General features: G+C 38.8%; 2 protein-coding genes across 8 annotated transcripts in view; one reads left to right on the top strand and one right to left on the bottom strand.

Annotated features, from left to right (window-relative positions):
- Positions 1-8,752, top strand: part of oca2 (oculocutaneous albinism II) — a 26,233-nt gene extending 17,481 nt beyond the window's left edge. For both annotated transcript variants that reach the window (XM_077585108.1, XM_077585109.1), the window contains 7 exons: positions 29-137; positions 1,485-1,612; positions 2,079-2,138; positions 2,751-2,855; positions 2,991-3,084; positions 4,178-4,271; positions 8,240-8,752. In XM_077585108.1, coding sequence (XP_077441234.1) covers positions 29-137; positions 1,485-1,612; positions 2,079-2,138; positions 2,751-2,855; positions 2,991-3,084; positions 4,178-4,271; positions 8,240-8,327 — 678 coding nt within the window. In that variant the 3' untranslated portion in view covers positions 8,328-8,752. The remainder of the gene's footprint in view (positions 1-28; positions 138-1,484; positions 1,613-2,078; positions 2,139-2,750; positions 2,856-2,990; positions 3,085-4,177; positions 4,272-8,239) is intronic.
- gabrg3 (gamma-aminobutyric acid type A receptor subunit gamma3) lies at positions 1,801-24,575 on the bottom strand. Of its 6 annotated transcripts, XM_077585115.1 has the most exons (11): positions 24,199-24,574; positions 23,269-23,414; positions 21,812-21,879; positions 19,315-19,535; positions 17,953-18,035; positions 15,910-16,047; positions 15,663-15,815; positions 14,618-14,817; positions 13,632-13,892; positions 2,338-2,422; positions 1,922-1,964 (listed from the first exon to the last, which is right to left on the bottom strand). In XM_077585115.1, the coding sequence occupies exons 1-10, from the start codon at positions 24,306-24,308 to the stop codon at positions 2,384-2,386; spliced, it is 1,419 nt and encodes a 472-aa protein (XP_077441241.1). In that variant the 5' UTR covers positions 24,309-24,574; the 3' UTR covers positions 1,922-1,964; positions 2,338-2,383. The 6 variants fall into 6 exon arrangements, with proteins under 6 accessions (XP_077441240.1, XP_077441239.1, XP_077441245.1 ...); XM_077585114.1 differs by lacking the exon at positions 2,338-2,422 and having other exon boundaries at positions 1,801-1,964; positions 19,315-19,505; positions 24,199-24,575; XM_077585113.1 differs by lacking the exon at positions 2,338-2,422 and having other exon boundaries at positions 1,801-1,964.

The following is a 24,575-nucleotide window of genomic DNA, read 5'->3' as shown; positions in this document are numbered from 1 at the left end:
GACTGTTCTTTTGGTTTCGTTCCCGCAGCACAGAATCACCGACAAGGTGCTCTTGGTGAAGTGCGTGTCGGTGCTGGCCGTGGTCATCTTCATGTTCTTTGTCAACTCCTTCGTTCCCAGCATACATCTGGATCTCGGTGAGCTAAAACTGCTGACTAAATTGTGTACATACACCGAGTTAGTAAGTTGTGAATGAGTTATTTCTCGAGTGAGTGGCAAATCTTCCCACCACTTTACTGTCGCGATATCTGAGACGGATCAACGATAAAGCGCAGCAATGCGGACGCCGGCTGCTGATTGTCCTGATGCACGCAGAGTTAATTCCAGGCCCGCCCGGCCGTGACATTTGTTGGACGAGCGTGACCCCCCCAACAGCGCCGTCCCGGGTGCAAACGCGACATTGGTTTCAATTACACCCGCTTTCGAAAGCTCCGCCTCGTTAAAAGCGTATTAATTCAACACGGTTGAGATTTCATTCCGCTCTTTTCGGTGGCCGCTGAAAGCTTTTTCATTACCGGCGAGAGTTGCTGGAGTTGCGCACGTCCTCGACCTCCACGGGGGGGAGGGACGATGATGAACTCGCGTCCTTGTTTTTTTTCTTTTTGTCGGCGGCCATCTTGGCCATTTGACTACTATTAAAATTACTACAACTACAAGCACTACTTATATTAGTACAAGTCCTACATGCATGCGTCTTTCCACCTTGCAAGAGTCAGCAGTCCCATTCAAAATTTCCACGGGAATTTTGCTAGTTATTTATATTAGCCTGTTTTTGTACATTCCCAATTTTATTTTTATTTTTTTTTCCTGGAGAGCTCAGTATTGTTCATTGACATGTCATCATCATTGCTCTCCTTAAATAATAAATCACATTTTAATGGAAAAAATATCTGCCTCAAATAAAAACCAAATATCAAAATTGATAGAAACATGGTCTACGTATATCGAATTTTTTAACCTAATTCCGGATACTTAATTCTGCCTGTTAGCGAGAGCCACTACATCGTGATAACTTACATTGATGTTTCTGCATCTGGCAATTTATTATTATATTATATTATTAGTATGGGATTTTTTTTAATGGGCTTTTAGGTGAACTGATGAATACACACACGCTCGCACGCACGCACGCACACACACACGCACATACACATACTCACCCACATACGAAAAAAAAAATATATATATATATATATATGTGTGTATATGTATATATATTTAAAAAAAAAAAATATTAATTTTTTTTAATTGATTTGTTTGTTTGTTTTTTTAAAAAAGGAGAGCAATGATGATGTCAAATCGAATAAAAGAGAAAAAAAAAATCATTGCTCTCCTTTTTTTTTCTTCTTTTTTTTTTTGTATGTGGGTGATTATGTGTGTGTGTGTGTGTATTCATCAGTTCACCTAAAACCTATTAAAAAACTTCCCATAGCAATTCGATACATACATTCCAATGATTTTTGTATATGTTGTCTCCCGCTCAGGTTGGATCGCCATCTTGGGCGCGTTGTGGCTTTTGGTCCTGGCTGACATTCAGGATTTTGAGATGATCCTGCACCGCGTGGAGTGGGCCACGTTGCTCTTCTTCGCTGCCCTCTTCGTCTTGATGAAGGTGCAGATTTATTATTATTATTATTTTTTTTTTTTAATTCATTCAAAATTGACTTTAAAATGACTATTAAGTTCTTGCATGATTTGAGCCACTGAGAGTCACTATAGTGGGCTAACTCCATTTTTTGTTATTTTGCGGGAGTAAGGTTTTAAAAAAATGTTAAAACCTTACCTACAGTATACCTTATAACTTGGTCATTTTTTATAACAATGATGAATGACTTCTTCTGGATCATTTTGATGATTTCCATTTTGATGAGTTATACTGTAATGACACTTTAATCCACAACTTGAGGTTCTGTCATCATCTTCTCTTTTGAAAGTTGGAAACCGGTAAGCGTTGACGAGGTTACCTGAAAGAAAGAACCAAATTGAGATTACAAAAAAAAAAGTCCGAACATCTCTCAGATCTACTTTACATCCAGTGATCACAATTTCATTTCTAGCATGTGTTGTTGATGTCGCAGGCTTTGGCTCAGCTGCAGCTCATCGATTACGTCGGCGAGCAGACGGCCTCGCTCATCAAAGTAAGTCAACGGATTTTCCAAATACAAATACTTCTACTCAAGTATTGAGCGCGAGTACTTTCGCCACCTGAGCGCCCGCGTCATTACGACAGCGTTCATACATTTCGTTCCGTGCAAAATTCCACCAGCGCGTTTCCACCTGGCCTCGCGTCGAATGTCTGGCGAGCGAGCGTGCATGAGATTCGCCGCCGTAACGTACGTGTCGGCTGGTATACGCTGGAGGACCCCCGGAGCGCGGATAATCGCTAGTGACAGGCGGCGTGGCGCTCTTTCCGTCTGACTTCCTGTGAAAGAAAAAAAAAAAAAAAAAAACACATCTGCATGCAAGCGTGCGACAGGTGCAAGGCAGAGATCTCATTCGTGTTGTTTAGCAGCTTGATGGAGCAGAACTGAGCATTATTCGTCTTGGGGAGGCACAAAATACAAATACTTGAAGTATTTGAGTAGATTTTCATTTCATTTTATGTGAGCATTTGAAAAGAGAGGTCTACACTTCCTACCTTCCTTTGTCAAAATATTGCTCCTGAATTTTTTGGAACCTCCACGAATGACGAGGTGACTTAAAGATGGCGTAAATAAAGAGCAGCAATAATGTTGTGGGTTGAATTCCAGGCGGTGCCGGAGGACCAGCGCATGGCCATCGCCATCATCTTGGTGATGTGGGTCTCGGCCCTGGCGTCTTCTCTCATCGACAACATCCCCTTCACCGCCACCATGGTGAGGAATGCGCGTCAAGTCAGAAACGTTGCATACGAGCATGTGGAATGTTCTGTCACATGCTACGTTAAAAATCATGCTTTTTTTCCCTGTACTATTCGAAGTGAAAATAATTCACATCTCTTTCTCTTTCAGATTCCAGTCCTTATCAACTTGAGTCAGGATGCAGACGTGAACCTGCCAGTGAAACCTCTCATCTTTGCCTTGGCCATGGGAGCCTGTCTTGGTGGTGAGTCTCACCCGTGTGAAAGTCAACTAAACAACTAACTTTTCACATTGTCCTGGTAACCAACCAACAAACTAACAAATGGTGACGAAAACATAACCTCTTGTTTTCAAAGTCAGTTTTGTCAACTGCTTAGCAACCAACCAGCTAGCTAGTTACCTACTACAACCAACCATTTAACTAACTAACCTAGTAGGTTACTTAGTGATATACTTGCATATTTATATATTTCTTATATTTTTCTTATATACTTAGTTATATACTTCTTACCAACTAAGTAACTAACTAGCAGGTTGCATACTACTTACTAACTAAATAACTACCTATCTAACTAGTTAGTTACCACCTACCAACTTACTAAACAACTAGCTGTAGAGCTAGTTACTTACCACTAACTAACTGTATGTTGTACCAACTAACTAACTAGCTACTTAACTAACTAACTGTATATTGTACTAACTAAGTAACTAGCAGGTTGCATACTACTTACTAACTAAATAACTACCTATCTAACTAGTTAGTTACCACCTACCAACTTACTAAACAACTAGCTGTAGAGCTAGTTACTTACCACTAACTAACTGTATGTTGTACCAACTAACTAACTAGCTACTTAACTAACTAACTGTATATTGTACTAACTAACTAACTAGCAGGTTGCATACTACTTACTAACTAAATAACTACCTATCTAACTAGTTAGTTACCACCTACCAACTTACTAAACAACTAGCTGTAGAGCTAGTTACTTACCACTAACTAACTGTATGTTGTACCAACTAACTAACTAGCTACTTAACTAACTAACTGTATATTGTACTAACTAACTAACTGTATATTGTACTATGTATATTTCACTAACTATGTATATTGTACTAACTATGTATATTATTCTAACCAACTAACTAACGAACTAGCAGTGCCCAAAACTAATTTGGTTATTTTTGTACAATCCTGGTAACTAACTCATTAGCAAACGAGCTAAGCTAAGTTGCTAGTTAATATGTGGTGCTTCAGTATTATTATTAGTAGTAGGCTAGTTAGAATACTTGGTCATTGATATACAATGCTGATACTTGTGTGTGTGCGTGTGAAGGAAATGGCACATTGATCGGCGCGTCAGCCAATGTGGTCTGCGCTGGCATCGCAGAGCAACACGGCTACGGCTTCTCCTTCATGGAGTTCTTCAGGTACGCACCTTTCGTCTGCAAATGCCGCGCTACTCTTAAGTCGGGGGGCACTCGTAAGCAAAATTCAGCCCGGAATGTGACAAATCCGATCTGGCCGCCGCCATTCTGCGCCCGAAGGTCTGCTTGCATGTTAATGTCCTGCATATGTCTCCATCGACTCATTCGAAAGCCCGCGTCACAAAGAATCAACGCAAGAAATGGAAGCAAAGCAGCTCGAAAGGCTTTTGTCGCCTCATTTGCGAGCCTGTCGCCACATATTTGGCAGAGCGGGCGGGATTTGTGCCGGAGAATCACATGTGGCGATTAACTTGTACTTCAAGTAAGGCTGCTGGTATTGACTCTTACAAATGCAGCTTTTTTTTTTTGTGTGTGAAAGCGGTGTAGGCTCTTCTTCATTTTCATCATTTTACCTTAAAAAAAAAAAAAAAAAAGCAGACGATGCACCTGAATTCCAAAACTTCAGACTTTGATGATTATCCAAATAATGGGAATGTGAATGGAACCACTACTTAATGGATGCTGTAGATTAGAGTACTTCTCTCAACCAAGTACTCCGACCTGACTTGGGACTTGGACTCCCTCCCATGTGCGCGCTGAACACAAAGCCTAGGAGCTAGTTGCCATGGCAACCAGGTCACGATTCCATGTCCAGCCACAGCAAGCCATCACACATGAACGGAGGTGGCAAAAGTGCTCACATCTGTACAAGTTCAGACATCGTCTTTGTGTAAATTAAAATTCGGGCAAAAAAAAAAAAAAAAAGAAAGACTTTTTTTTTTCTTCCCAAACTTTTTCAAAGGTCTTAGAGCCATGAGTGCTGCAATAAACACAATTATGAGCTGACTAAGCAGTCATAGAAAGAACGGAATCAAACAAAATGATTTGGTTTTTCTTCCTCGCCGGCTTTCCACTTCCATGGAAGGAAGTATGGCCCCAGGTCAGAGCTGCTCGCCTTTGCCTGTGTCACAGCTGCTCAGAGAGAAGGTACTGATTGGTAGGAAGACCCCCTCGGAGCCCTCGACAGCTGAGATCTGACAGACTTCGCGACCCGCTTGACCCCTGCGGCTTCCTCGCTACCTTTTGATGGACCGCGACTAAGAATGACGAGTGGCCGCCGCCAGTGCCGGGTTCTTCCGTTCGCAAGCTTCTCGATGGTTATGAAGCGCTTGTTTAGCCGGCAGTCCGTCAGCGACCGGGACAGTCATTACATATGTAAGCGACAGCTGCTCCTAATGACATTTTAATGACGGCAGTCCCGGTCGAAAGGACGTCACAGACATTTAATAAAGATGAAAGCCCTTTTAGCTAACAAATGGCGATTAAAACAGAATCTCTGCGTCTAGTTTTTGTCTTTGTAATCCTGTTAACTAACTTAATAATTTAAACAACAAATAAATGAAGCAACCAGCTGACCAGTGGTAAATTAAACAACAAATCAAAACTACTTAAGCAGCAAAATGGTCAAATTTACCTTTAAACAACACTTCCTGTGTTTTTTCGAGCATGCTAGCTGTTAAATAAATAAATAAATATATATATATATATATTAGTGCTGCCAAAGTATTAACTGATTAATTAATCACAAAAAATTATCGCATTAATCATGAATTAATGCAGATTAATCACACTATTAATTTTTCCCATAAATTATCCTTTAGCGACAGCGGATGATAATTACATGCAATAAAGTAAAGCATTTAATAAATGTTTGCGTATCACATTTAGAATGTTTGTTCAACTCAAAATATTGGGGTCATTTTTTTCCTATTTTTAAATGATGCATATATATATAAACACAGAACTTTGCCTTGCGTACGACCTTTAGCAGTAGCAGTTTTTCCAAAAATAACTACATTATATCGACAATGTATAATTGCTTCATTGATTTTACCGTGTTTAATAAATAAGTTATGGTTAAAAAAAAAAAAATCAAAGTGGCCCTTGCATCTTTCTATTTTTTTGTGTGTGGCCCTCGGAAGAAAAAGTTTAGACCGATATAATCCGTTACTGTTTTTTTTTTGGGGGGGGGGGGGGCTGATATTGAACCGTTTTCATTATTTGATCGGGACACCCCTAATATTAAATTATTTTCACGTCACAAATGAATGATGACATCATTACGTCAACAGTACACTATAACCCTCTATTGTTTATATGCTTCATTTAATATGTGGGTATTGTGTTAGCTCGTTGCTACCGTGTTATATTATAATTTACACGGCTTGGACATTTTATTAGGTTACCGTGAAGTGAATTAATTTTTAGTTTGACTTGCTTCGCTAAACTGCTGCAGACTTAAGGTTAAAAACAGGCCAACCAGATACAGAATTTGAGACTCCAATGGTTGATCGACAAGAAGTTTGAGATACTCCGAAATGGAATTGACTATTTAGCCAGATGAATAATACGACCTTACGGAATACGACCGCTGCTTTCAAATGTCGCACTTCCTGTGTCTTGGGCCCTAATATTGATGTCAAGTGTCTGGCACAATGCGAATGTAGGCTTTCTGGTGTGGGTCCAACCGATCCGTGCTGACTGACGACCCTGGGCAAAGTCTCCCGAGCCCCGCGAGGCGCCATGTGTCCATGGAGGACATGGGCGGCGGCCAAACGGCCAACCATCTGCAGTCGCTCGAGCGTACGGGGACGCGCTAAAATTGAACGCCTCACTTGGCGGCAAAGTGAGACAAGTTCATACGGAAGAAGTCGGAAGTCATTCGGAAAGCGGTTGAAAAAATAAATAAATCATTCGACAGTTGGTAGTTGCCCAGGTATTCACTTTTACGTCCTGATGCTAGGTGGCTAAGTGTTAGCATTGTAGACATCATGTTCAATTCTCACAAATAGTTGATAAGGGTTAAAATTTCTAAAACCCACTAATCTTTACAGGTGAAGTTAATTTGACATTTTTTAAATCGCGTTCAACTTTTAGCAAAACTTGCTGTTCAATAACAAGGCAATAAATTGCATCCATATGAATGGAACAATATCTTTCTTGGTACAATTGGTATTGATGGCAAATGCCCTAGGAAAAGAGGATAGCTGGTCACTTATACACTTAAGTTTCATATTTGTGTAATCTTACCAACATTTGTAAAAAATCTAAACTATGGATGGCTCATAACTAAAAACAAAAAAATCTTACTAGCAAAATTTGCATCCATATGAATGGAACAATATCTTTCTTGGTAAAATTGGTATTGATGGCAAGTGTCCTCGGAAAAGAGGACATCTGGTCACTTATACACTTAAGTTTCATATTTGTATAATCTTACCAACATTTGTAAAAAATCTAAACTATGGATGGCTCATAACTAAAAAAAATAAATAAATCTTACTAGCAAAATTTGCATCCATATGAATGGAACAATATCTTTCTTGGTACAATTGGTATTGATGGCAAATGCCCTAGGAAAAGAGGATAGCTGGTCACTTGTACACCAAAGTTTCATATTTGTGTAATCTTACCAACGTTTGTATAAAATCTAAACTATGGATGGCTCATAACTAAAAAAAAAAAAAAAATCTTACTAGCAAAATTTGCATCCATATGAATGGAACAATATCTTTCTTGGTAAAATTGGTATTGATGGAAAATGTCCTAGGAAAAGAGGACAGCTGGTCACTTACACACTTAAGTTTCATATATGTAATCTTACCAACGTTTGTCAAAAATCAAAACTATGGATGGCTCATAACTAAAAAAAAAAAAAATCTTACTAGCAAAATTTGCATCCATATGAATGGAACAATATCTTTCTTGGTAAAATTGGTATTGATGGCAAATGTCCTCGGAAAAGAGGACATCTGGTCACTTATACACTTAAGTTTCATATTTGTGTAATCTTACCAACGTTGATGGCTCATAACTAAAAAAAAAATCTTACGTTGGCAACTTCTTCATACTGGATCTCATCATGAGTGTATGTAATGTGGTGTCCTTTTCTTTTTGTCGTGATCTGACAGGTTAGGCTTCCCCATGATGATCATGACGTGCATGATCGGCATGTGCTACCTGCTGGCCACTCACATCGGGCTCGGATGGAACATGTGATCCAGGACTTGAGTTTACACAGGACCGGACCACAACCAGCGATCCAAAGCTTCAATGGTCCCGGTTTGACCACAAACCAAACAAGAAGACGAAATCCCAGCATTTTCCTCTCTGGAGTGGAAGGAAATGACCCATTTGTAAAAATTTCACCCGTCCAATTAAGCAGAAAAAAATCATTCTTATCCATGACTACTGTAAAATAATGGCCTTGTTTATTAAACAAAATAGTCCCTAAAAGATTATTATTATTATTTATGTTTAAAGGAACCTAACACCCATTTAAAGGGATTTTTATCATCGTTCATGTCGGTAAAATGATTGTGCTCTGTTGGAAGAGATCTGATGTAAAGCGGCGAGCGGTGATTTCGAACTTTAGTTCTCGCGAAGTCTGGTCAGCAGCAGCGCTTCAGAGGAGCCCCAGAGAAATAAAGTTGATGTTTTTAAATTTCTTTCTCAGGTTTTGTCTTTTTTCTCTCTTTCAATGTGTGGCTCCCCACATCATTAAAAAAATAATAAAAATAACAATATTTAAAAATATATATTTTTTCTTTTTTGGGGGAGCCATCCTTCATTTTTTATGTGAAAAAGATTGAGTTTAAATATGTAATACATATATTTAATTATTTACAAATAATCATCTTTAGACAAAAAAACTACGTACAACTAAATGTAAATCAGTACACATTAAAAAAAAACAATTAAAGAATAGCTGATGGCCTTTCTTTAGATTTTTTAGTGTTCATTATAAAAAATATGAAATGTTTTATATAAAATATTTTAAAATTTTTATATAAATATGTAAAGATAATTAATTTCCCTACTTTTTAAAATGTTTTTAGAGAGAGAGAAATATAGTTTTATCTTAAAATGCATAAATACAATTAATTAAATAGTAAAACTGAATACATAAAATACAGTAATACAATCAGATTTTTAAAAATAAATTATATATATATATATATATATATATATATATATATATATATATATATATATATATATATATATATATATATATATATATATACTAAAAATGTAAATCAGTACATATTTAAAAAAAAAATATATTGAAAAATAAAATTGACGGCCTTTCTAAATTGTCTTTTAGTGTGTGAAATGTTTTATATAAAATATTTAAAAAATAATTTTATATAATTAAATATGTAAATAAAATTAATTTCCCTATTTTTTATAATGTTTTTAGAGAGGGAGATATAGTTTTAGCTTGAAGATAAAAAAAAAAAGCATAAATAATACAATTAATTAAATAGTAAAACTGAATACATAAAATACAGTAATAGAATGTGGAAAAAAATTAAACGACAAATTATATACATTCAAATTCGTTTGTGACCACTTGATCTGTTTTTTTCTTCTTATTTTTGGTCTGCTGAGAATCTTGATATTTTATTGACAGCGTTTCATTTGCATATTCGCCCCAACCAAAAGAGTTTTTTGTTTGATGGCCGTGTGTGTTGCCTGCTAGCTTAAATACATCAAGACTGCTTTCAAAGCGCATCATTTTCTTGCATCAGTGCAGGAATATAATACTTGACTCGGGTCAACATTTATAATGTCAGCCTCAAGAAGCCTCTTCAGTTTTCTTTGTGCTGTTGCCTAGAAACGGCCATGCCGGAGTCCGGCACTAATGTGCATTCATTAACCGGCATTATCCTGCATCCGGCGCCATCACAACATAATGGACACCATTGTAAGTGCATTATTGGGTTATTCTTGTAGATTGTAATTAAATCACAATACACAATGACGGCACCTGATTACACTTATAAAAAACTTTATTACCTCACAATGTCTTCGCAGTGATTCACACTTGAAAATTCATCATCTGTAAATGTATTAAGCAAAAACAGAAAGTGGAGCGGCAGGAGGTGGATGCTTATCAGCTGTGCCCCCGCTTGCCCTGCGACAAAATGGCGGCCCGTTTACTGACTTTACTTTGAACACCAGCGAGCACAATCTCAACGTCTGATCCAAGGTACGCCATCGACATCGGGGAAAAAGGCCACAGAAATGAAATGGGCAGAAATACACACCATAGCGACAACAGAAATGCATCCGCTACACTTCAATATGGCACAGATGGTGGCCCCGTTCACATGAGATTTGATGAGACTTTTTGGGGGGGGGTACAAAAAGTCAATTGGTAGAAAAAACAGCCAACAATGTCACGAAGAGGGACTGAAAATGATAATAGCGGAAAAAAATTGCAATGTCCTTGGTAAAGAGGGCATCTGGTCACCCTGATGGTAGATGGTGGATGGGAAGTAGCCACAGCAATGCTAAGCTAAGTAAGCCCGTTCCAATGGTCACAAAACTGCACCGAATACATGAAAACAACTCCCACGGACACACTTTGAGCTACAAGAGAATTAATGAAGCGTCTTTGGTTTACTTTCACACGTTTTGTTTTTTTTCAAAACATGACAAAGAAATGTTACGTATAAACAAATACAGTAATATAGATTTCATAAAAAAAAACAAACAATAAAAACATTTTTTTTTGTACTTTATAACATAACCTAATGTACAAGAGATGAGCAAACCATTAGCATAAATGATTAATTTGTAACGGAGTTACTAATATGTTCCAGCTGAATATTATTATGTGCATGCGTGTTTATAAATCACCAGCGCCGCATAGCACCATTCAGGCATTATTGCATTGTTTAAAAAAAAAAAAAAGCTTAAACAACCTGCTAAAAATCAAATGATAAGCTTAGTCGTATGATTATTGATCAACACATGATGTACGCTAGAATTAAAAACCCAAACGATACAATCAAATATTATTTTTGATGTCAGCAAGGCGAGGCTACAAGCTACAATTAGTTAGCAACTTAGCTCACGAGTGACCTTGATAACCTCTCGGGTAAGGACACATTAAGAGCGGATCGTGAACTTTGATTACCATTTGAAACTTTTGGACCAAAAGAATGCTCCGTTTTCAAGGCATTAACAAGTACCACTAGCAACTTAACTTGCTAGTGACCTTTATAACATCGTGCTAACACTAGCGCTTCTCAGAAGTGTGTACTATTTGTAACTTAAGTTTTGTCCAAAAATTACTTGTTGTGAGGCATTATATGCGCGTTATGAGTTATGATCAAAACGAGCTATTTGCCTTTAATATCTTGACTTGAAATAATATGTTAGCAATGCACTTTTAGGCCACTGGCTACTATTAGCTATGTAGCAAGTCTGCTAGGTATTTACTATGGTAATGTCTTACTGTATTTTTTACTAACACTAATGGTATATGATTTGAAGAGGGAGTTTTGTGCAACGTAACTCGTATTCTGCCCCCTTTTTTATTTTTATTTTTTTACATATGTTGGTGAGGTATTTTCTGGCTGTCAGCCAAGATTATCCATTTAGCAGTTCAGCTAGCTATTTACCTCTACATCTTCTATTTATTTATTTTAAGTATATGCTAATAGTAAACATTCTCAGGAAGGTGTTGAACATTCAGCATTGTTGAAACGACCAAAATTTAAATGACTATGTTAGCAATGGATTTTAGGCTGCTGGTTAGCAAGCCAGTAAGCTATTTATCTTGTTAACATCCTGATGTGTACATAAACTCAGGACTTAAACTTAACTAGGACTTAACTACTATTGTCAAAGTTAAAAAAAAAATTTTATAATAATTTGGGGTGGCATTTTTTTGTTTTCAGTTATTATTAGCAAGTTAGCAAGTCAAGCTAAGTGTCCACTGCTGTATTGTATTATATTGTATTGTCACTGAAGACTCATCAAAACTAAAAAAAAAAAAATAGATATAAAGCTGCTAATTACCTCAGTCAATACATTATTAATATGTACAACGTATGTAACAATTCTAATAATTAAGAATAATACATGAAACTATGGGCTTTAGCTTAGCTTTAGTAGGTATAACGTTTTGTCACCACAATTCTTCCTAAAATATTCGTTGTCTCATCATATACCTTCTAAATATATACGACTTTCACTATAAGTATTCAAAACTACTAACTACCGTGGAAACCTTACAACGCCATAAAGTTTGTTATCATCAATTAATCAATAATTCCCTGATTATTTATGAGAATAGCATTGATTCACAATGTACCTGTACAGAATTATTGATTCACATAGAGAATTGTGTGGATTTTTTCTTAGATCAAAGCGATCGCCAACATTTAATAAAAATGTAAAATGCCAATTTATATCTATATTTTTGAAATTATATTCTTAAATTCTTATGCGCATTGATGAATCAGGCGCAATGATCCCTGAAAGTCTGTTTAAAGATGGATGCGACAGACCTACAAAGCCAAGCTAGATGCTACGCACGTCATGGAGCAAGTATTTCTTTCCTTTCTGAATTTTTGTCCCCGACATGGTGTGCAAAGGATGTGAAGGCACTGAGAATGGTTTGAATGTCCTACGTGGGATTCAAACGTCTAACCGCCGCTAATGAGCCTTCGTCGTCCTGTTGTCTAAAGATGGGCATATGCTGTAAAGCTAACCATTCTCTGTTGTGTTTATCCCAATTCGAACCAACTGCAAGCCTCATGTTGTACTGCATTCATTATTTTAACCAAGAAACGATAAGTGAGTGAGGCATTTAAAAGGTACTATTAGCTAGTTAGCAACTCTGCTAACTACAGTACATACACTGTGTTGTACATGCTAACAGTAGACATTCTTATAAAGGTGTTGAACTATTGAAAGTTAGCTAGGCAATTTAGGCTACTAGCTATTATTACCTAAGTAGGAATTTAGCTAGGTAGACTATTTCTAGAGGGTGTTGTCCAAAAATAACTTTTGGTTTGGCAAAAAAGTAAAAATAAATGCTATGCTAGCAAGGCATTTTAAACCAGCTACTATCTAGTTAGCAACTCAGCTAGCCATTTGCCTCTGGAATGCTTTAACCCAATCCATAAACCCCAAACTCTAATCACAGCCCAAAACCACAAACTTTAACCCCGACCGACTCTAACAATAGCATATACATGGTGGCCATATTGGCAGGGGCAAAGGGCCCAGCAAAGGCAATGTACACACATCAAAATAAAGTTCTAACTTATTAATTTCACAACCGATTTTCATGGTGTACTTTTTTTACCCCCCCCCCTCCCCCAATACTTTTACCTGTGAAAAGTTATTCCCAGTTCCCTTGTTATAATTACATGCCATCATGCGCAACAGTATTGCCGACGCATTTGCCCCGACTAGCTTAGCGTCACCGTAAGCACACAGCTTAAAAGGGCTCCTATTTTTTTTTTAGCATATGTTACGCTAAAGGTAGAGATACCCTACCCAGTAGACCACGTTGAACAGGAGGAAGGAGGTTGGGAAAAAGACCCTGGAGTAGGCGTCCAGGTCCAGCAGGTCTACGTGGAGGCGTCCCCTCCGCCACGCGCCGTCTTTGCAGTCGTCGTAGCAACAGAAGAAGCTGAAGCAGTCTTTGCCGTCCAGACACTGCGAAGCGCACGTGTCGTCCAAGTCCTGCCAGTAGGTGGCATTGTTCAGGGCCACCACTGTGTGAGGAGGCCACCTGGCATCCAGGGCCGAGTAGTTCTGGAAACAAAAACGCACATGCACTCAAGCTTGAAACACTAACTGGAATTTGAAACCCCAGCCCAGGCTGGAACCCTCGTTTAAAACCCTATCTCCATCTTGAAAACTTTATTTCCAACATGAACTTAAAATCCTACTTCTGACTTGAAACCCTAACCCTGATTAAAATCCTAATTTGAAACCCTAACCCAGTCTTAAACCCCTAATTTAAAATACTAACCCTTGTTTGAAACCTTAATTCGAACCCATAACCCGGTCTTCAAAACCCTAATTTGAAAACCACAATCCTTGTTTGAAACCTTAATTTGAAACCCTACGGCTGTCTTAAAACCTGAATTTGACACCTTAACCCTTGTTGAAACCCTAACCCCTCTAAAACCCCTAACAGTCTTAAAATCCCCAACCTGTCTTCAAACCCTAATTTGAAATCCTACCCTTTGCTTGAAACCCTAAGCTGTGTTTAAAACGTGAAGCCTGGCTAGAAACCCTAGCTTAAAACCCTAACATGAAACTTCAACCTGTGTATGAAGCCTAAACCCTGACTTGAACCGCTAATTTGAAACAAATCCAAACCCTGATTTCAAACCCGACTATAAACCACTGGCTAAAACCCTCACTGCAAGTTTGAAATCCTATTTTCAAATCCAAACTTGCAATTCAAAACCTGCGCTTGAAATCCAAACCCCGACTTCCCGAACGGCCTTTAAAAAGCGTGGCGTCCTTACATGGCGTTTCCTATCCATGCAGGCTGACGCGCGGGTGCAGCTGGAGTAATAGTTGAGGGTGGCGTACTCCATCAGGGCGGCAAAGACGAACAGGAAGCAGACGGTGACGAAAAGGTCCATGGCCGTCACGTAGGACACGCGCGGCAGGGACGTCCTCGCCACCGCACTCAGCGTGGTCATCGTCAGCACCGTCGTGATGCCTGCAAAACATTTCAAAGTCGGGTTTCAAAGTCAGCTTTCAAGCCTGCACATAAATCTAATTTGAAGGGTTTCCCCCAAAAAGGGGGCGGGGCTTGCGATAGGGTTTCAGACCTAGATTGTTAAATTTGTTTTGTTAAAAGGCGACGAGGGTCTTAAGTCAAAGACGGCAAGCCTGGGTTAGCGTTTCAAGTCCGCCTCAGGGTTAGATGGTCTGTGGAAGTGTTTTAAAGTAGTGTTAGGGTTTCAAATTCAGCTATCAAGACTTAGCGAATGTCCACTTGTTAAGTCTAACGTCACTTTTTTTTTTTTTTTTAAATGATACATTTCTAAACTTAGCGCGTCCGTACGCAATATGTACTTGACGTCGTCCACTCTTCCTGGAACGTGCGCACGTGATTCCCTCCTCCATCCCTACCTCGCTCCCTCGCCTGTACGCCTTTGTCGCCATGGCAACAAGCTGGCCCCAGCGGCTATTTTAGGCCCGCATGCCACCATGTTTCCCTTTCGCTTTACCCTGGCCTGTTTACACGAAACACCTGGACTCCCCCAACCTGCCTAAAAAATTCCCCTGACACTATCATGCATTACAATCATTATTATTATTACTATTATTATAGGAAAGGTCGAGGTTTGAAAGTAGGAGTAGGGTTTCAAGTTAGGTCAGAGTTTCAAACATGGGCTAAGGTTTCAAATTCTGGTTTACCGCCAGGGTTACAATTTCATACGGATATAGTTTGAAAAGGTGATTTCAAAGCCTGTGTTGGGGTGTTCAAAAAAAAAAAAAAAGTAGGGTTTTACAGACTAAGGTTTCAAGCCAGGTTTCGGGGTGGAAGTCTGGTCTGACCTAAAGCCGTCCTGGCCGGCGTGGCGTCCTTCTTGATCCAGAAGGAGACCCAGGACAGGACCACGGTGAGGATGCAGGGGATGTACGTCTGGATGGTGAAGTAGCCCATTCGTCTCTTGAGGTCAAAGTGCACCGTCATCACCACGTAGTCGCCTGCAAGGAGGCGCATACTTTTACTGAGCTTATCCAGAATTTCAAAAGTCTCACTTCTTTTTTTTTGATCCGAACGACTTTCGGTGTCGAGTACCCGCGGTGGTCTTGATGATGTCAGTGGTATTCCTGAGGCCCATGAAGTCAAACTGGTAGAGGCGCCAGGACTTTTGGTCCGCCGCTTCCACCGAGTTCCTCCTCCACTTGTAGACCATCTCGTCTCGCGGGTACCCGTCTGCAACGGTTCCGAAACACAGCGCCTGACCCTTGGCCAGATGTAGCAAAAGTACTCACACTGTACTTATGTACAGATACTTGTGTAAAAAAAAAAAGTTGCTGATTTGACTGTTTTACTCAAGAAAATTAAGGTATAAATTTATCAAATTTGTGCCCCATCTGACTTAGCGCTTTTCATACTTGAGTTGCTATCTTGCTATATGTTAGCCAGGGGATGATTAGGCAAATACAGGCAGTTTCCTTGAGCCCCAAGATGTCCAGGGGACCTCAACTGCCCCATTAAAACCGATGAATAAAGTTTTCTTCAATTTAAAACAATTATTACTGCCTTAGACTTTAAACCACATTAAAAGAAGTGTGAGGCTAACATGCTAGCAACTGTTATATGTTAGCATATCAACTGTTAGCATGTTATCTTCTTATAACAAAAAAGAGCTAATGAAGCTGAATCACTTAATATTTTTTTTCCAATTTAAATTGTTAGCATGCTATCTTATTAAGAAAGAGCTAATGAGGCTGGATCACTTTTTTTTTTCCAATTTCAAACAATCATTACTGTCTTAAAAACATCAAAAATGAATGGAGAAATGTGCTAACAGTTGGCATGCTAACATTATTGTTAGCATACCAACTGTTAGCATGTTATCTTGTTATATGATAAAAAAAAAATAGTGCTAAGGCAGCTGGAACAGCATTTCCCATCTTGCCACATAGTCAGTTCTCAAATGAGAAAAGGAGCTAACATGCTAGATGCTAACAGTAGCGCTGCCATCTACGGTATACGTCCAAGTGGGCCGCATTATCAGCATTGTAATGAGTTGATTAGCGAGAAAGCCCCAGAGGCACGTCCCCCCTCCCCCCCCCCCCCCCGGTCCTCTGGGACGGACTCCACGAGAAGTAGAAGATGGAGTGGTTGCCTTGGCAACGGCTGTCACATCTACTGACTTCCTTAAGTAAAGGTAAATGGCTTTGAGTTTCTCCCCCGAAGGCTTTCATTACATTCGGCGACCGCTCGCTCAGAAGCGTCCCCAGGCATGGCACAATGCGAACCGCATTCATTTACACATAAGTGCCGCCTTTAAAAAGTGCCTTTAATTATTACATGGTGCATACACGTCCTTTTGTTCAAATGAATAAATCTAATTACGAGCAAGACTTCAGAGGTACAGGAACCAAAATTGAATGAAAAATGAAAAAAAGAAAAAGACGGATATAGAGCAGGGGTCGATTCTTTCCTACCAGTTTCATACGCACTCCGAAAAGAACAAATTAGCTTCAATTATTTGAATATTCTCCATAAACAGTATGGTTTGCTCATGCACTGACCCTTGAACTATACAGTACTCAAATAAAGTAAAAAAAAAAAAACTAAAAAAAAAACTAGATGCAATACAGATGCATACTTTAGATAATATTATTACAGAAAATTATAATAAATCTCATAAACGAAAATAATTATTTTTTTCAGTTTGTTTGGATATTATTTCTAAATGCTAACATAATTATTTTTTTACATGATTATTTCAAATATATGGATGCATGAAAATATATATTTTTAAACTACTAAAGAAAAAGATATTCATGCCATAAATTGAACTGTGAAAAGTTAAAATAAAATTCATGTAGCATGAAAACATGTACACATTTAAATGAAGTAATTTGATCAAATCTTTATGTGTATTATTGTTTTATAAGCATTACTCCATTTATCAAAATAATTGAAATGATTAAATCTGAAATAAAATTTGAAAAAATCCTGTTTATTGAGATCATTTTTTAAAATAATGAACACTATCACCTAGAGGATAACCTGGCAACAAATACTGAATTTTGAATCGAAATGTAATATCAAAAGTTTGACGCAATCAAATTGCGTGAAATAAAGTCAAGGTCGCAGACTCACAGCTGGAGAAGATGAGCGGACACGAGTGTTCGTCCATGGGAAAGTTGTGCAGCTGCAGCTGGCACTCTGCGTTAATGGTCAGTCTGCAATGACAAATTACGCCCATCCGCAATATCAGCTGTTGTACATCAATGACATCATGCTTGCACATTATTAAAAGAACGCTGATACCTCGAGGTACGAGTCACTTGACTTAAGAGTCTTTCAAAAAAAAAAGGAAGCTGTCATTTGGCCGAATTTCTGCTTTGACTTGTGAGCAAACATTTGAAATCCGAGCGCTAAAAGTCCACTAGCTTACTGCTAACACATAATGGCAAATGCCATAGACAGGCTATGAATAGCATTGGCGATGTAGCCCCTAAAAATTCCCACATAAATCCACCAGGTTGGAAATGACCTCGCCTGATGTTTGTCGATGTTTAGCAGGTCGAGGTGAACTTCAGAGAGGACTTAAACAGAGCACAAAGCGCAGTTGCTGGATATTTTTTGGGGGGTTAATTACCAAGGGAAAAAAAGACACATTTTCTCTGACTCACACAGGAAATTGTTTCCGAAATAGATATTAGTTGATGAATGCGAGTTCAGGTCACATTAAAAAGCTTAAAAGCATGTGCTTCCTTATTTCATTTATGACCAACATAACTAAATTTGTTAGCTGTATCTTCCTAAGTAGTGGCCGTCTAAATGAGAATTAGGGTTAGGTTGCCACGGAAACACTTTTCAACATGAAACATGGTGCGCATACGTAAGCATATTTGTGACCCGGCATAGCAAAATGAGTCGCTCTGACCCAAATTTCGGAAATGAAGTTTTGGCATAATCAAAAAGAGAATGAGCTCGGCTTTCCAATGATATGGCAACAATTGTGCTACGCTACTCATAACATTATTATCACTCATTACATCATTATCGCAGATATGAATAGGTAGATACGATGCCTTCACATTGTGCTGCATTCGGTTGTGTACAATGCCAAACATTTACTACAAGAGTCACAGGTAAAACTACATTTTTGGATCATTTTCAAATTGAATATTGATTGCACACACTTTAGCATTGACAAAAAAAGTCAACAACATGAGAATCGGTTGAGATATGAGCAAGTTCTGACTTATTTTCTATTTCCACGTGTTGCCTGACGGGAAAGTCGCCCCTGCCAATATGGCTGCCGCTTCGACATGACGGCTAGCCACGCTAACCGTGCGCTCATATCTGTGAATACTACGCATTACGCCACTCGAACGAATGGCAATAGACCAAATTTGGCTACGCTCGAGTTGATGAGGAAAGATAGCATAGCAACTGTTGCTAGCTTAGCAACTGTTGCTATACTGGAGTTCATGGGGAAAGGCATTTGTTTACCTCAGGGTGTAAAGTATCTTGCCGTCGTTCCATATTCTGAGCAGCTGATTGGGCATGGTGATCCAGTGGGCGTCGGCGTTCTTGGCGTTCCTGAAGATGGTGTCGGGCAGCCAGATGAGGCCCACCATGTTGCTGTTGAGCGTCAAGATCTTCACGGTGCTGTTGTAACTCAGACGGCTGTCGGTCCACGTCTGCGCGAAGATGATGTCGATTTGGTATTCCTGGAAGAACCAACACGGGAAGACTTTTTCGCAATCCTGATGGATCGTGATTAGGCCTTCGAGGAACGACTGTCATTATTCTTCATTATTCTTTTTCATTCTTCTGTCATAACATGACCAGGGTTATTATAGTTTTAGAATTTTCATTTTATTTCGTTTTGTTTTTTTAATTAAAGTTCGTTAGTTTTCAGGGTGGTTCTGTTAGTTTAAAAAAAAAATAGTTTTAGTTATTTAACGGCAAGTCAGCCATTTTGGTTTCCACGAGACATTTCTCACTTGATAGCACCCATCGAAAAGTTTCTTAAAGATTAGCTCATGACACCAGTTTCACTAATCAACACAAAATTGGGTAGTCATGTCTATCATAATAGAATGGACAAAAAATACTCAAAATACCATATACCAAAAATAAAAATGGTAAAAATACCATATTCAAAACTGAACAGGAAGTCGGCCATTTTGGTTTCAATCAGTCACTTCTCACTTGGTAGCACCCATTAAAAAATTTTTTTTTTTTTTTTTTTTTAAATGTTCAACAGTATTACCTATCGATACAAAGTTGGGTGGACAAGTCAATCATAATCAGCCGTGCAAAAAAAAATCTCAACACGCATGTTCGAAACTGAACAGGATGTCAGTCATTTTTCACCCGGTAGCAACCCTGCAAAGCTAGACAATCATCTTGACGTTTTGCCATTAAAAAGCGGTCCGAGGGCTTGAATGACTATTATTACGACTTCACCGCTAAGTGAGGCGAGCAAGCAGAACATCGCCATGGCAACCGTGGAACACTTTTGCCACCTCCAGCTTCCCAAATATTTTCATGTTGCGTTTGACCTTTGGTCAAAGCCGCTTAAGTCGGACCAATTACAAGCAACGGGAGAACGGGGCGCTGGCGACCTTTAATTGTGCGCCACAGCGGGGAACAGAACAAGAAAAACGGTACATTATCCCACATATAATGGAGGATGGCATAAATGGTGCCAACGTGAGAGTGCATTTGAGGAAGTATAAGAAGCAGACATTTGCAGCCTGCTAATCTGCGGGATAATTCCCCATTAGAGGGCGACGTGCGCGAGGCTGGGAAGTGATTGATTGGCACCCCCGCTGATCAGTTCACAAAATTCTGACAAAAGAAAGTTTCTTTTGATTTTTTTTTTTTAAAAAGCTTTTGTTTGGAAACAGAAAAAAAATACATTTTTTTTTTCCTTTTATTGGAATTGTATTTTATTTGTAGTATTTTAAAATATTTTGATTAAAAACATTAAGTGGGTATTGACCATGATTTGCCAAAATTTGAAATAGTTTTGTGTGTTTGTTGTGGGAATGCTAAAGCATTCAGCTAATAGCATTCAGCTTTTCAGCATTCCCACGCAATTTCTGCAGACATTGCACTTTGTCTATATTTATATTTTGTATTGTTGTAGAAAGCATTGTTTGGTTCAAGTGTTTTCGTGACAATTTTTGAGTATCGTATAAACATGACATACAGGTACAAGCTATACTAAACATTTGTGATGTTTCAAAACCAAAACAATTTTTGAGTCATGAACTCAAAACCGTTTCAAGTTAGTGAAACCTTGAACATGAAATTTTGTGATGATCAAAAACATTGTCCGATTTTCAGACTGAGCCAGGAATTTAGAAAACTGAAGATTGGCTCTTATATGGAACTTAATTAGTTGGGGGGAAAATATTTTATCAAGTGAATCCTAATGGCCTTGGTGATTCTCCTGTTCCTTGCAGGTCTTGATTAGGTTCTAATGAGTACAAAGTCACCATTTGATTGCAAAGACGTCCACAATCCGCTGGTTGATTATCACAAGGTGAGCTCGCCGAAGACTGCGTGTGTGTGTGTGCCAACCAACTGCTCTTAACACTTGAAATTTAGCACGAACAGCACGTTTAGGATATAATAAGCTAAATGTGTAGAATGTAGAAGAATGGCGGTGATGTTTTGTTATTGTGATTGAACAAAAGCTCTTACGCAGGCACTAAGGTATGCCGCCTCATCTTTTTTTGTATCGCCACACAATAGCTTATGCTAATAAACGGCTATTAGCCCTTTGATTGTGAAATCCTGAAAGTAAAATGAAATTGTTCTTTGTGTGTGCAGAAAGCCTGAAACAATAGCGAAAGTGGTATGACACAGCCTCATATTACGGCAAGGTGAAAGAAAAAAACGTGATGACATACCGGTAAATTCTGTGACGCAAACTAAACCATTTTTAACCGACCGATTATTGGTGCTTTTGAAATCTTTAACAGGTTCTTACCATATTAATGGAGGACACGGGTCCGATGCTGTTGACCAAAATGTCCACGTCGATGACAGTTGGCTTCACTGTTGAGGAGTAAGAGAACGTGAATTAGTGGAGAAGAGTGCCACTTGTGCATATTTTTGTCACACACGCGCAATGTGAAGCACCGCTTAAGGCCGATTGAACACTCACCACTTTGCATGACCACAAAACGTGGCAACACTTGATCGCATCGATTAAACATCTTGTATGAAATATCGTGTTGATTTCCTATATATATATATACATATATATGAAGCTGCAAGTCGTGTGTTTTTAAAGCGAACCATGTGTTTTAATTTTGTCGATAAAGCCGTTCTAATGTGGAACTTCAAGCCAATCGATTCCACTCAGCGCAAGCAAGAGAAAGGCATCTCCTTTCTTCGTCTACTTCTCAGACTGCTGGATAATCCAGCTTTGATTTCCAATATAAACTCATCAAAGGAGGAGGATTAACTTTGCTTTCTTTTTCGTTTCTTCTTTTAAATAAAAGAACAAACGGCGCGGAAAATCAATATCACACAGAGAAATGCTTCACTGTTTTGCTTAGGACACCTGAGGATAGCTGGCGAGCTAGCGGCTAGCTGTAGATGCTAATGTAGCGGTGTATGGCGGTCGCAACTTAATTGCGAGTGTTTCCGCGGTTATTTTTCTACACGTGCACTAAACATGACTCAGATAGCACTATTATGATGATGTAGCAGTTTACATCTTCACTGAGTACTCCTTATATAGTCATAAAAAACAACAAAAAGCCCCTTTAGAGTACTATCCGACCAACAGGAAGTTGAAACCCACCAAAATAAAAGCAGTGAGTGTGCTCAAAATGACTTATTTCACACCAGAAGGAAAACTTAGCAAAGACGTAGACTGCTACATTAGCTTCTCGTGTTAGCTACAGACTGATTGCGTTGCAAATGTATAGTTAGCGGTTAGCTCTAAATGCTAACATAGCAGTATACGTCTTCACACTGCGCTCCGGACAGACTTGAATGCAGCGCGCCAGTCAGGCAAGATCCAGATCGGGGCTGTTTGTTCACAAAGCGCATCTGGGATTAATAGTAAGTAAATAACTGCAATGAAATTGGATGAATGAGTCAATCAATCAATCAGTGTCACCCGCGGGAGAGCCTCTGACAGGGCAAGGTGTGTCGCCATGGCGATGAAATGGCCATCTGCTGCGTGTGTAACGAACAGGAAAAAAAAGAAAAGAAAAAGTGTCCTGATTGTCGTCCTTCGATGACTTTGACAAAAGTATTGGGACATGTCATCGACTAGCCCATTACTACTCAACTCACTTCAACATAGTAGTTCCTCGGCACCAAGAAGCCACAAGATGGTGGCAAAGCATTACTTTCAAAAGGAAGCTCATTTCACTTCAACTTATTGACAGTATGAATATTGTCAATAATAACAATAATCGTAGTAATGACCTCCAATGTCGGGCCTGAGCTTGCGGTCGTACTCCTTGAGGAGCCCGTTGAGGATTTCCGTGGCGTGCGACTGCTGAGATTTGGATGGCAACATCTGATGGACCGTCACGTCCTCGTAGTCCTCCTTGTAGTCGGATGCCACACACCTAAACACACGTGCACAAAATCCCATAGACTAAACGGCCATTTTTTATTTTTGCAACTACAATAAAATTAGATATTTTTTCCATAATATCCCCCCCCCCCAAGGAAAATCAGAATGTTTAACTCATTTACTGCCATTGACAGCAATAGACCTAAAACAAATAATTTGAACTGAATTAGTTTTTGTTTTTTTTAAATCCATTTTTGTTAACAAGAGTATGAAAGCGTATATTTTTTTTGTACATTTAGAACAGATATAAATTTGTGATTAATTGTGAGTTAACTAGTGAAGTAATGCGATTAATTACGATTACAAATTTTAATCACCTGATGCCCCTAATTTTTAATAATCTTTTCTTCAATCTTTTTTTTTTTTTTTTTAAAGAAAAGATTATTAAAAATTAGAGGCATCAGGTGATTAAAATTTTTAATCACTAGTTAACTCACCATTAATCACACATTTTATATCTGTTCTAATACAATAAAAAATTCTAGGTATTCATACTCTTGTTAACAAAAGTGGGGAAAATGTTAAACTAATAGAAATAGTTCAACTGAATTTTGGACGTCTATAGCCGTCGATGGCAATGAATGAGTTAATACACTTTGTGGTTTAAAAACACAAAATTACAAACTTCACATCTCACTTTCTCATGGAAATTTACCAGCAACTTTCAGAAAATTTACAGTTAATTATCCAACCCTCTCTCTCTCTTTTTTTATTTTTTACCCCAATTCATATATTCTGTTATTTATAATTCTTTTTGAATGAATATGACAACATACCTTGCATTGAGAGCCACAAGGAAGAAGAGGAACCAGACGGAGGTCATGCTGGCCAACCGCGACTGCTCGCTTGCGACAAGTCTTCCCAAGTCCTCCCGGACCTTCTTCATCCTATTCGCGTTCCCCTGAAAGACATTTTTTCTTGTTTTTGGTTCATATCCAAACTGCCGGTGTTGCCCGGCTTTTGCGCGCGCCGTCGGTGCGCGTCTTCCTCTTCATCATCATCATCATCAGCATCATGCCAAAAGTGGGCTGCGCATCGCAGCATGTGCTAGTTCGCAAGAGTGGCAGCTGCAAGTGGCAGAAGAAGAAGAAGAAGAAGAAAGAGGTGCAACTCTTCTTCGTCCTCCTCACGCGTCTCACACAAAAGCCTGCAA

This window comes from Vanacampus margaritifer, chromosome 13, assembly GCF_051991255.1.
Source record: "Vanacampus margaritifer isolate UIUO_Vmar chromosome 13, RoL_Vmar_1.0, whole genome shotgun sequence".
Lineage (NCBI taxonomy): Eukaryota > Metazoa > Chordata > Actinopteri > Syngnathiformes > Syngnathidae > Vanacampus > Vanacampus margaritifer.
The sequence above is the reverse complement of the archived record's forward strand: the minus strand, read 5'-3'. Positions and strand labels throughout refer to the sequence as shown.